This window comes from Peromyscus maniculatus, chromosome 22 (genome assembly GCF_049852395.1).
Source record: "Peromyscus maniculatus bairdii isolate BWxNUB_F1_BW_parent chromosome 22, HU_Pman_BW_mat_3.1, whole genome shotgun sequence".
NCBI classification, from domain to species: domain Eukaryota; kingdom Metazoa; phylum Chordata; class Mammalia; order Rodentia; family Cricetidae; genus Peromyscus; species Peromyscus maniculatus.
Genome location: NC_134873.1, coordinates 7,674,052 through 7,685,338, shown reverse-complemented (window position 1 = coordinate 7,685,338; position 11,287 = coordinate 7,674,052). Strand labels below are relative to the sequence as shown.

The window sequence follows — 11,287 nt, the reverse complement described above, 5'->3', positions numbered from 1 at the left end:
AGTGGTTATAGGGTTGGGGGTGGAAGAAAATATTAAACTCAGTATTCTCCCTAAGAAAAGAAAAGGTGTCTCAAAAAAGGGGGAAAGGAGGAATAGAAGGGATAGGAAGAAGATATTATGGTAGATTATTGTATATACTATTAGACAAATTTAGTAAAGTAGCAGTCTTAGATAATTTGCACTGTAATTTGCACTGTTATGGATTTTTATATGTGGATACTAATGTACACTATTTTTATATTTCTGTTTAAGATAATTTGTATATTGATACAAATACAGAACTATATTTGTTATAATGTACATATATTTCTACTCTTATTGAAATATTTTTATATTGATACAAATATAAATTTATGTCTGTCATACTGTATGTATGTTCTACTTCTTTTTAGGATATTCTGTATATTGACATCTATTTAAGGTTATTGTCATACAGCAAATAGCACTATACATTCCTACCTCTGTTATACATATCTTCTGTATTGTCACAATTTTGAAGTCATCGTCCTTTACTATACATTTGCTTATAGACCTTTTCCCTTGTTTACATGAAGCCTTAGTCTTTAGGTTATTTAGGTGAATAAGACTTAGAGATTTATAGTCACCTATGCTTGTCATCTCTATAGTTATGTTAGTTAGGTTATCCAGATTTACAAATACATATGTCGGATGGACAGGTAATCTTCAAACACTTCATAGACCTACAGAAGATGGCATTTAAATAACAGAATTCTGTTGACATGAGACACAATTGCTCCTGGCAGAAATAATTTGATCCCAAGAGAACATTGGGCTTCTAAGACATTTCCATTTGGAAGTTTGTGTTCTTGGTACAAAATGGCCTAATGAGCAAAGAACTACCCTTGACTCAACTGCTGACAATATAAGTGCTGTCCTTCTGAGCTCTATATGAAAAAAGCCTTGGCAGGACATAGAGAGCAATAGAATAAGGAGCACCCCTCCATGGCCTCTGAATCAGCTCTTCCCTCCAGGTCTTTGCCCTGTTCGAGTTCCTGTCCTGACTGCCTTTGATGACATGGAAGCATAAGCCAGATAAACTGCTATCTTCCCAATATGTATTTTTTTTCATGGTGTCTCATCACAGCAAATAAACCAAAACTAAGACACATACCTGAAAACTTGGTCTAAAAAGAAATAAATAACTGTTTGTGGAAAATCAAAAGAAGTTCTTAGTGACTGACACACATCAGAAATGTAGGAAACACAAATTAATGACCTATGTCCAAAAAATGAAATAAAAAAAAGAAGTAATGTGGTGTGTTGAATAGAATGGCCTCCCTTAGCCCATATGTCCGCAAGCTTAGACATCAGGGAGTGATGCTACTAAGGAGGAATTAGGGGGCGAGGTGTTGTTGGAGAAGGTGTGGTCTTGGTGGAGGAAGTCTATCACTGGGAATGAGCTTTGAGCTTTCAAGGGCCATAGCCAGGCCCACTGCTTTTCACTTTTCCTGCTGCATGTGGATCTGGAGGTAGAAGTATCAGCTACCGTGGCTGCCTGGGTGCTGCCAAACTCACCACCATGATGATAATAGAATAAACATCTGAAACTCTAATGAAATGCTTTCCTTTAAAATACTTGCCTTAGTCATGCTGTCTCCTCACAGCAATAGAACACTGACTGAGACAGAAACTGGTGCCAGGGAACAGGGTTCAGCTGTGACAGGCCAGACCGTGCTGCCTGTTGGTGGACTGTGGACTTTGGCATTTTGGATTAGGAAAGTGGCTGAATGTTTTAAGGGAGGGATAGTGGGCCATATTAGAAAGAGCTTGGAGGCATAGGTGCAGAGAAAAATGTAGACAATGATGGTCCTGCTCAAGAGAAGTTAGTGTAGAATATCAGTAAGTGCCATAGAGACCATTCCAGTGGTATTGTGACAAAGAATGTGGCCACTTTGGGCCCTGCTTTCTGAAGGAGGCTAAATAGAAGAGGTTTAGGTTTAATGGCATTGGGAGAAGAGATTTCAAGACTGACTAGTATTTATTCTACACAGTGGTAATTTGTGGTCAGTCTTGTGGAGATTTACAATGAAAGGGAACAATCTTTGCCTACATGACAATCTGATACCTACTGAATCATCTCCAGTGACGAAACACCCAATTTTAATCAAACCTCAACTCTCTGAACACTCAGTTTTTCAGTGTGAGCATCTGCATGCACACACACAAAATTCTGAGAATCTGTCAAGTTTAAGACTGTACAAATGGCTCAGCAGTGAAGGCCACATATTGCTCTTGGAAAAGACATGAGTTTTATCCCCAGATCTAACACGGTGATGCACAATCATGCCTACATCATCTTCCAGAGGACCTGATGCCCACTTCTGTCTTCTGTGCACACCAAACACTGGTGGAGAACATGCATACATGGATGCAAAACACCCATACAGTTGAAATAAAATAAGGAAATTCAGTAGATTAAAAAAAAACCCAAATCTCTTAAACGTGACCATGGATAAACAGCCAGAGAAACAGAAATGTGACAACTATCTCTAGGTAAAACTATAAATTAGTAATTAAAAGAATCAAGGAAGTAGATAGAAGGATAAAATTCCATGACTGTACACAGAAAGCTTCATTACTATGTCAGTACAGATTTGAGGTATAGATTCAACAAAACTCCAATAAAATATCTGTTAATGGTATCAACAACAGAAAAAATAAAAAAAGATCAACATGAAGAATAAATGATCTACACAAGACTGAATAAATAGCACACATATACAAACTAATTCAATTCGAAAGTTCTTTGTACTATACAGTATCTCTCTGTACCTATTGTCTGTTTTCATGGGCATGTAAAAATCTGAAGTTAATAAACCACTGTGTAATGTAACTTTGGGGGTTCTGATACTGACAGATAATGATTGGATCAAATTTGATATTGGGGCCTCCAAAAGGCCCACTCAGAACATTTCCCAATGTCAAAGGGTTACCTTGTCTGTCCCTTCATGATCTGAATTCAGTAGTACAATGACAACCTATGCCACACTTTCCACATACTCCAGAAGGCTCAGACATTTTTAAATTATCTCTAGAAAAAATGATGGGCATTCTATGCAGAATGTTCTATCCACAACATTCCCTGCCTTTGTTAAATATTGCACTGTACTCATGTTCATTGCCATAACTGACTTTTGGTCCAGAAGCTCAAAACTATCTACTAAGTCCATCTACCACCCTCCTGCCATCACCCCCATGTTCCACGCTGGTTATTTTTCCCTTTCACAGTGAGCTTACACTCCCTGGTGTATACTTGTGATACTGGTGGCACATCAGAAGTTGTAACATGTGAAGTGTTGCAGAGTCTGGGAATCACAGGGAGAGTGTAGGCAGTCATGGTGAGATGGGGCTAGCTGAGCAACATTGGTAATGTCCAGGCTGATTTCCCAGTACAGGAGTCCTGGTCATCATCCAGCAGGCTGAGGAAGGTGGTCCCTAAGGCTTTTGCTGCGGGCCGCAGGAATATCATAAGAACTCAGCTGGTTATGGCAAAGTCTCTACCTGGAGGAATCAGGGAATTCCTCCAGAGGAAGCCAAATCCCAAAGAGTTTTTGGTGTTACTTGGCTTGTTATATATCAGCTGTATTCTGTTATGAAAATCATGTGTGCCTTCATAGTTTTTCCAATTGACTTTCCCCTAAGAAGGACTAACAGTGTAGATTGACAACTCTCTGGACATACACATTCCAGGTATTTGGAGAACAGCCTCAGGAAAGGCTTTCTCTGGAGTCAGATATCTCCCTTAGCCACTTTCAAGGATTACAGGAAACACCACCCAGGTGGGCACCCATTGTTAGTCCCAGGTAGATTAACAATGATAACAGCCCACATGCAAGTCTCCTGACTTATGGTAAATTCCACAAGGAGACACCACCTAGGAGAGGTGGACATTAAGTAATAGCTTTACACAATTTAGCTCGGACCCTCCCTGTATATACCGAGACTTCCAGGGCAAAGGTCAAAGAAGAGAAAAGAGAATGGAAGAACTAGATGGGTAAGAACTTGAGAGGAACAAACTGAGATGGAGAAGAACTAGATTGAAGGGCTAGAAGAGAGGACAAGAGGGATGAGATGGAAGATGAGGAAAATTCAGGTGGGGAAGAACAAGATGAAGAAGAGCCAGATGACAGAGGAGATGGGAGAGGAGCTGATAGGGGAAAGAACTAGATAGATGAGAAACCAGAAGGGACAGAACTAGATGAGGGAATTAAGATAGAACCTAGAGGGGACAGTAGACAAATATAGAGAAATCAGGAAGGAAGGAGCTAAATATGAGAGCAGAATAGAAGCTGTGTAGAGAGAGAATTATCACAGACTAATAAAGTGTATGAACTAAGGAGTATCATGTACATACATTCATTTCTTCTCATCAAAGAGTAATAATCAGCTGGTTATAGATTCTTCCCGGACCCTGGGAGGGGACTATCGAGGGGCTGGATTCCTAGAGTCCCCGATAGGCTTTATGTTGCAGAGGTGAATGATGGAGGCAGAATGGTTGAGTGTCTCAACAGCCCTGAGCTTGCAAAAGCTGAATCTATAGCAAGACACAACCACACACTTCTGCACCTAAATCAAAACCCAAACTTCAGTGGTCATAGATGGCTGCAGCAGGGACATGTCCCTGAGGCACCTGGCCCAGGGTAGATCCAGCAAGCTATCCCTCTCTGAACAGAGACAGTTTTCTCTATGTCCCATCACCTGACTGTGTTCCACAGAGCCAGTAGCAACTAGATTCTCTGCAGCAAGACTGACATTTGGCCTCTCAGTGCCTCCTCCTCCAAGAGCTAGCCAGGATAACCTGCTGCACCTTCAAAGTGTCATTTAGCAGAAAGACTTCTTTGGCAAATTCTATAATCTGGAGGGGACAGGGTTTTTAGGAGTGCCCACCCTGATACAGGATGCAAACAGGGACCTTTTCACTGGAACTCATTACAGGGTACCAGATTCAGGACAGGAGCTGATCCATCTCAGAACTTGTGTTTGAATACCCCAGGTGCTGAAAATGTTCCTCATTTAAATGTTTGGGAAGGTAAGAATTCAAACAATTATTTTGTTACCCTTGACAGGATAACAGATCATGTTTTGATGTTCATCAAATCATGGCATACAGATTGGCCTCTTCAGGGGGGAAATATTCAGCTTCTAGGGATTTGAACTTGATCTCAAGTAAAACAAAGTACAAAAGGGGTGGAATATATAGGGCCAGAAGAACAAACAGGAAAATTAAAGCAATATGTGGACAATACAGCCATGAATTTATGAGGATGTGATTTGTTAGCACAATCAAAAACACAGATTATCTTTTAATGACTCAAGGCCCTGTGTACTCACAGCACCAATAAACCAGGCACTGTCACCTGAACTTCAGGTCAGCAAACACTTTGTCTATTTGGTTCAGACAGAAAGCCATAATGGCTCCCCTGTCCTTAGGGTCTCAAATGGCACATCTTCGGGAATTCTAGAGTCTGGAGATGCCTTTCAATACCCAATAACCCATAAAGTCAACTTGGAGAATAATATCAATTATGAAATGCCAAGTATTGACCTGTGACCTCCACACATGCACATTCACACAAAATGATACAACTGAGGGCTAGTGAGATGATTCTGGTGGTAAAGATACTTGCTGCCAAGCCTGTTTTTCTATCTGAGTTCCTTCCCTGGGAATCACATGATTGAAGGAGAAAATGGAATCAGGTAAGTTGTCCTCTTGACTCCCACACATGCATGCCCTCCCCCCATATTAATAAATACATGCATCCTTAAAAACTTTATAAGAGTACACGTGGGATACATGGGTTCAAATCCTGCCTATTGTCCATTTATTGTCTTTCGCCTTTGTTGAGTGACTTCACCTCCCTATGCCTGTTATTCAGACAGATGTAAGTGCACCACACTTGTTACCATAGTTACAATAACCAGTTACAACAATACCCAGAATTGCTCTAGCCACGACTGGCTTCTCTGTTTCAGTTTCCCATGTGAGAAGTGGAAGGATTTTACAATACTTTACCACCTGGGAGATTTTCAATTTTGTCTAATATCAACTTAGTGTGCTCCACCAGTGAGCAAGAAGGAAGTCTCTTTTCCACCATTTCCTTGTCCTTGTCCAAGGACTCCGGGGCACAGCTCTAGCCCTGGCATGCTTACTCACCATCTCTATGAGGCCACTGAAGGTACAACTGAGCCATGACCATGGTCTTGGTAGTGTATATCTATCTCTTCATAAGCAATGCCTCACACTGCATTTGTGGCCCTAACCCACATGAGACTCTGAAGACACTTCGACCTCAAAGAGGATTGAATCCTGGGCCTCTTCCCATCCTTCCATGCTGAAATGCTGGCATTCCATTTTAAGAAAGGTTCTGGAATATAATTCAACCCTAGAAATATTCTGATCTTGTCAAGCACCTCTGGCTACTACCTGTGAGCCCCAGGACACACAGGTAGTCCACTCTGTGCTCTGGCTTGTTCACTCCCTAGTCCAGCCCTGTTCTCCTGGTACTTAGGAAGCCGAGGCCAAGGGGCAGCATTCAAAGGCTACAGTGAGTTCTAGGCCAGTCTAGGCAACTGAGAGAGATTCCATCTCAAAACACACACACACACACACACACACACACACACACACACACACACACACAGAGTTTATTTTAACAAAAGTTTATGTTTGCAGTTTTGGTTAGGTTTTGAGGCAGGTTCTCAGTGTAGACCTGTATATGAAAAACTCAGTTATATCAATGTTTTCATATCAAATGGTGGTCACTGGATAGAATACTTGCTCAGCACACAAAAGACCTCTGCATACACAGGGCATAGAAGTAAAGCCTATCATCCCAGTAACTGGAGGTGGAAGCAGAAAGATCTGAAGTTCAAGGTCAGCCTCAACTTCATCAGTCTGTTTTAAAAAACAAACAAACAAACAAAAATTCAACGGTTAACAAAAGAGTCAGTGCTCAGTGTTCATCATGGCATGAATCAGCAGGTAAATGTGCTTGTTACCAAGACTGATGGACCTGGTGTGGTCCTCAGAACTCATATGGTAGAAAGGAAGAACTGGGTTACACAGGCTGACATCTGATTTCAAACTATACTGTTCATGTGGACCCACAAAGGTAACAATAATAAAAAGAATCTTAAAACAAATGAAAAGGGATGAGAAATTGTTTAGCAGTTTAGCACTTGGCGTGGACTGCACAGTGACCATTGCTGTTTGACAAAGTTCCAGCATTTCCTGATTGCCGATCTTTATTCTGCAGCATCATTTTTATTTCAATTTTAATAATTCTCACTATATGTAATGGAGTTTCCGTATGCCTTTTACTGTGGGAAATTTATTTTGCTGGCTACACTGGAAGATGGGAACATATACATAGGCAAGGTACTTTCTTTAAACAAAATTCTTGGAAAAATCCCACCACCATGGAATCACACAATGTGATTACTATTCCTACTCCCAAACAAGAAGCCCCATTATGTTCCCCTAATTATACCAAAAATAGAACTTAAAGATTTATTAACTGGATACACCTACTTCCAAGGATGAAAGCAACTATGAAGGGAAACAATGGGCTCACATCCAGAAAGGAATGAAGATACTTGCTGAATTTATCACTTTTTGCCCCAGGTAATGATGATGATGGCTGCTTTTATCCTGGAATCATTAAGTCTGTTTTTAACCTGCTTGAGTTAACCTAAGATTCAGTTATAGAGCATAAAATGTGTAGTCGTTTTTCAATGAAGCAGCTGCCATATTGCTTCATGCTCAGATCATGGCAGTCTCCTTCCTCTACTGATGCTTGATCTATTCTTTGGGACCTGATCCCATATGAAACTGGACTCCAGGCAAGTAACTCTTGTAAAAAACACAATTCAGTTTCCAGCACCCACATGGCAGCTTACATTTAAAAGTACCACATTGATTACATTCATATGGTACTGTCCAGTAAGAATTCTTTCATGACTTAGAAGGCTACTCTTCTGTACCAAGGCTTTGCTATATTGACTACATTCATAGGGTTTCTCTCCTATATGAATTATTTTATGACTTCGAAGAGAATTCTTCTGTGCAAAGCCTACACCACATTGGACACATTTATACGGTGTGTTTCCAGTATGATATTTTTCATGATTGTGAAGACGGCTCTTCACTGCAAAGGCTTTACCACATTGGTTACACTTATACGGTTTCTCTCCAGTATGCAGTCTTTCATGGGTGAGAAGATAACTCTTCTGTGTAAAGGCTTTACCACATTGATTACATTCATAGGGTTTCTCTCCAGTATGAATTCTTTCATGTAATTGAAGACCATTCTTCTGTGCAAAGGTTTTACCACATTGATTACATTTAAATGGCTTCTCTCCAGTATGAATTCTTTCATGACATAGAAGGTTATTCTTCTGTCCAAAGGCTTTACCACATTGATTACATTCATAGGGTTTCTTCCCAGTATGAATTCTTTCATGTTTGAGAAGATAACTCTTCTGTGCAAAGGCTTTACCACACTGGTTACATTCATAGAGTTTCTCTACAGTATGAATTCTTTCATGATTGTGAAGGTAAATCTTCAATGCAAAGGCTTTACCACAATGATGACATTCATAGGGTTTCTCTCCAGTATGAATTCTTTCATGATTTTGAAGACTTGTCTTCTGTGCAAAGGCTTTACCACACTGACTACATTCATAAGGGTTCTCTCTAGTATGAATTCTTTCATGGTTGAGAAGATGACTCTTCTCTGCAAAGGCTTTACCACATTGATTACATTCATGCGGTTTCTCTCCAGTATGAATTCTTTCATGGCTTTCAAGATGACTCTTCCGTGCAAAGGTTTTACCACATTGATCACATTGAAATGGTTTCTCTCCAGTATGAATTCTTTCATGACTTCGAAGATTACTCTTTTGTGTAAATGTTTTACCACATTCATTACACTCATAGAGTTTCTTTCCAGTATGAATTCGTTCATGACTGTGAAGACTATTCTTTCTCGTAAAGGCTTTAACACATTGATTATATAAACAGGGTTTTTCTCTTGTATGAAATCTTTCATGACCGTTAAGATTTCTCATCTCTGCAAAGGTTTTACTACACTGATTATATTCATATGGTTTCGCTCCAGTATGAATTCTTTCATGCCTTTCAAGATGACTCTTCCGTGCAAAGGTTTTACCACATTGATCACATTGAAATGGTTTCTCTCCAGTATGAATTCTTTCATGACTTCGAAGATTCCTCTTTTGTGTAAATGTTTTACCACATTCATTACACTCATAGAGTTTCTTCCCAGTATGAATTCGTTCATGACTGTGAAGACTATTCTTTCTCGTAAAGGCTTTATTACATTGATTATATTCATATGGTTTCGCTCCAGTATGAATTCTTTCATGACTTTGAAGATTACTCTTCTGTGCAAAGGCTTTACCACATTGATTACACTCATAGGGTTTCTCTCCAGTATGAATTCTTTCATGTCTTTGAAGATTACTCATCTTTACAAAGGCTTTACCACATTGATTACATTCATAGCATTTCTCTGGAGTTTGAATTCTCTGTACTTGATGCTGAAGACTGTCACATGCAAAGGCTTTATTCCTTTGATTATACTCATAGGGTTTTCCTTCCAAATGAGATTTTTGGTGTTTTTCTAAAGAGCAATCAGATATAAAGGGTTTATCATGTTGATTACATTCATAGAGAGCCTCTTCATTATTGGTTCTTTGGTGTGTTTGACGATGCCTGTTAAGCCTAAAGCATTTAGTAGATGACTCACTTTTGTTATTTTCTCTTCCCACATGAGATTTTTCATATCTTTCAAGAGAACTTGAAGAACTCAGGGCCTGACCAGACTGATTGCACTTATAACATTTTCTTGTACTGTGAGCCACACTACATACGCACAGTGAACCAGCAGAGACAGATGAATTTCCATATTCCTGGATATCATAAGGTTTTTCTCCAATGAGAGTTTGTTGGTGAATTCCCACTGAAGTTGGAAAACCAAGTAATTGTAAACTTGTATCACAGTCATGTCTTCTCATAGTGGGGACTACCACATATCTTCCATTTGTTCTGAGAGTGCCAGAAGTACAATGCTTCTTTCCATACCCATTATGCTCCCAAGTATTGTATCCAGAGTGACAGATGACACACCTGGGAAAGGAAGATAAAAAATAAAGGGTTTTCACATTGTATTCCCATAGTCGAATATTTTGTGTGTTATACAGATGTGGAATAGAGATTCGTGTTTCTACACCAAGACAACCTCCTGGTCTCTCATACAGTGCTTCTCTCACTAAACTATGCTAAATCACTCACTACAAGTATATGAGCAACGCTAGCTTTAATACCAAAGGTTTGCTTACAAAAGGTCTTAGCCATACACTAATGCCCGCATCAATGATATGATAATTGGAGGGCATGATGGTAATTGGTTGGACAGTTCAACAACATGCCTCTTACATGGCTATGATTGAAACTGTGACATCTACTATGGCATTGTTTCCTTGTCTTGTCCTTAAAGGAATGCTTTAAAAACAGTTATCAGCTACCTGATATTGGAGTATATGGTGTTGTGACAATTTAATAATCCTCACACAGCTATGCCTATTTCCACAGTTGCTTTACATTAAAAGTTCAGGACACATTAACATTTTTTCAAACTGTTTGAAATCTCCTGCTCAAGCAGCCCCATTGCAGAAAGCCCGCCATCCGTGGTTCCTCCCCGAGAGATGTCTGGGACCATGCCTACCAGCTATTTAAGACCCAGTCCATACATCTGCCATGGGTGCTCTCATGATCTGTCTCCTGCTTTCCTGAGAGGTACCCGAGAGTGCTCTACTTTGCGCTGCCCTGTTTCTAAATCTGGGTTTATTAATTCAGTTTGCTTTGGCTTATTGCATCGGTGACAGAGGAACCCGGCAACCGGGGATTGTATACTTATCTTTGGTGAACTGGCCAGGGTGAGTAGTCCTTCCACAACCATGTGGTGTGGCTGTGGAAGGCCATTCATTCTCTCTCCCCATTTCCACTTTTACCACACGAATGAACAGCTCAGTAAGCCTCCCATTCCCAAACAAAAATGTCTTAAGAAGTCCAGGACCGTAGACAGGCACGGCAGCAGCAACAAGCAGAGTCAGGTAGGCCCTCAGCAGCGACAGCAGAGACAAACAGGCGTGGCGGCACCCCGCAAAAGCAGATAGGTCTGGCGGCAGTGGCAGCAGCGGCAATGGCAACAGGCAGAGGCTGGTAAGCCTGGAGGCAGCAGCA

The 11,287-nt window shown here is 40.4% G+C and overlaps 1 protein-coding gene across 1 annotated transcript in view; it reads right to left on the bottom strand.

The window, feature by feature from the left end:
- Window positions 1-1,332: 1,332 nt before the first annotated feature.
- The window catches only part of LOC143270300 (uncharacterized), a 29,369-nt gene continuing 19,414 nt past the window's right edge, over window positions 1,333-11,287 (bottom strand). The window contains exon 4 of the mRNA XM_076559714.1: window positions 1,333-10,171. Within this exon, the coding sequence (XP_076415829.1) occupies window positions 7,891-10,171 (2,281 nt within the window). The 3' untranslated portion in view covers window positions 1,333-7,890. The remainder of the gene's footprint in view (window positions 10,172-11,287) is intronic.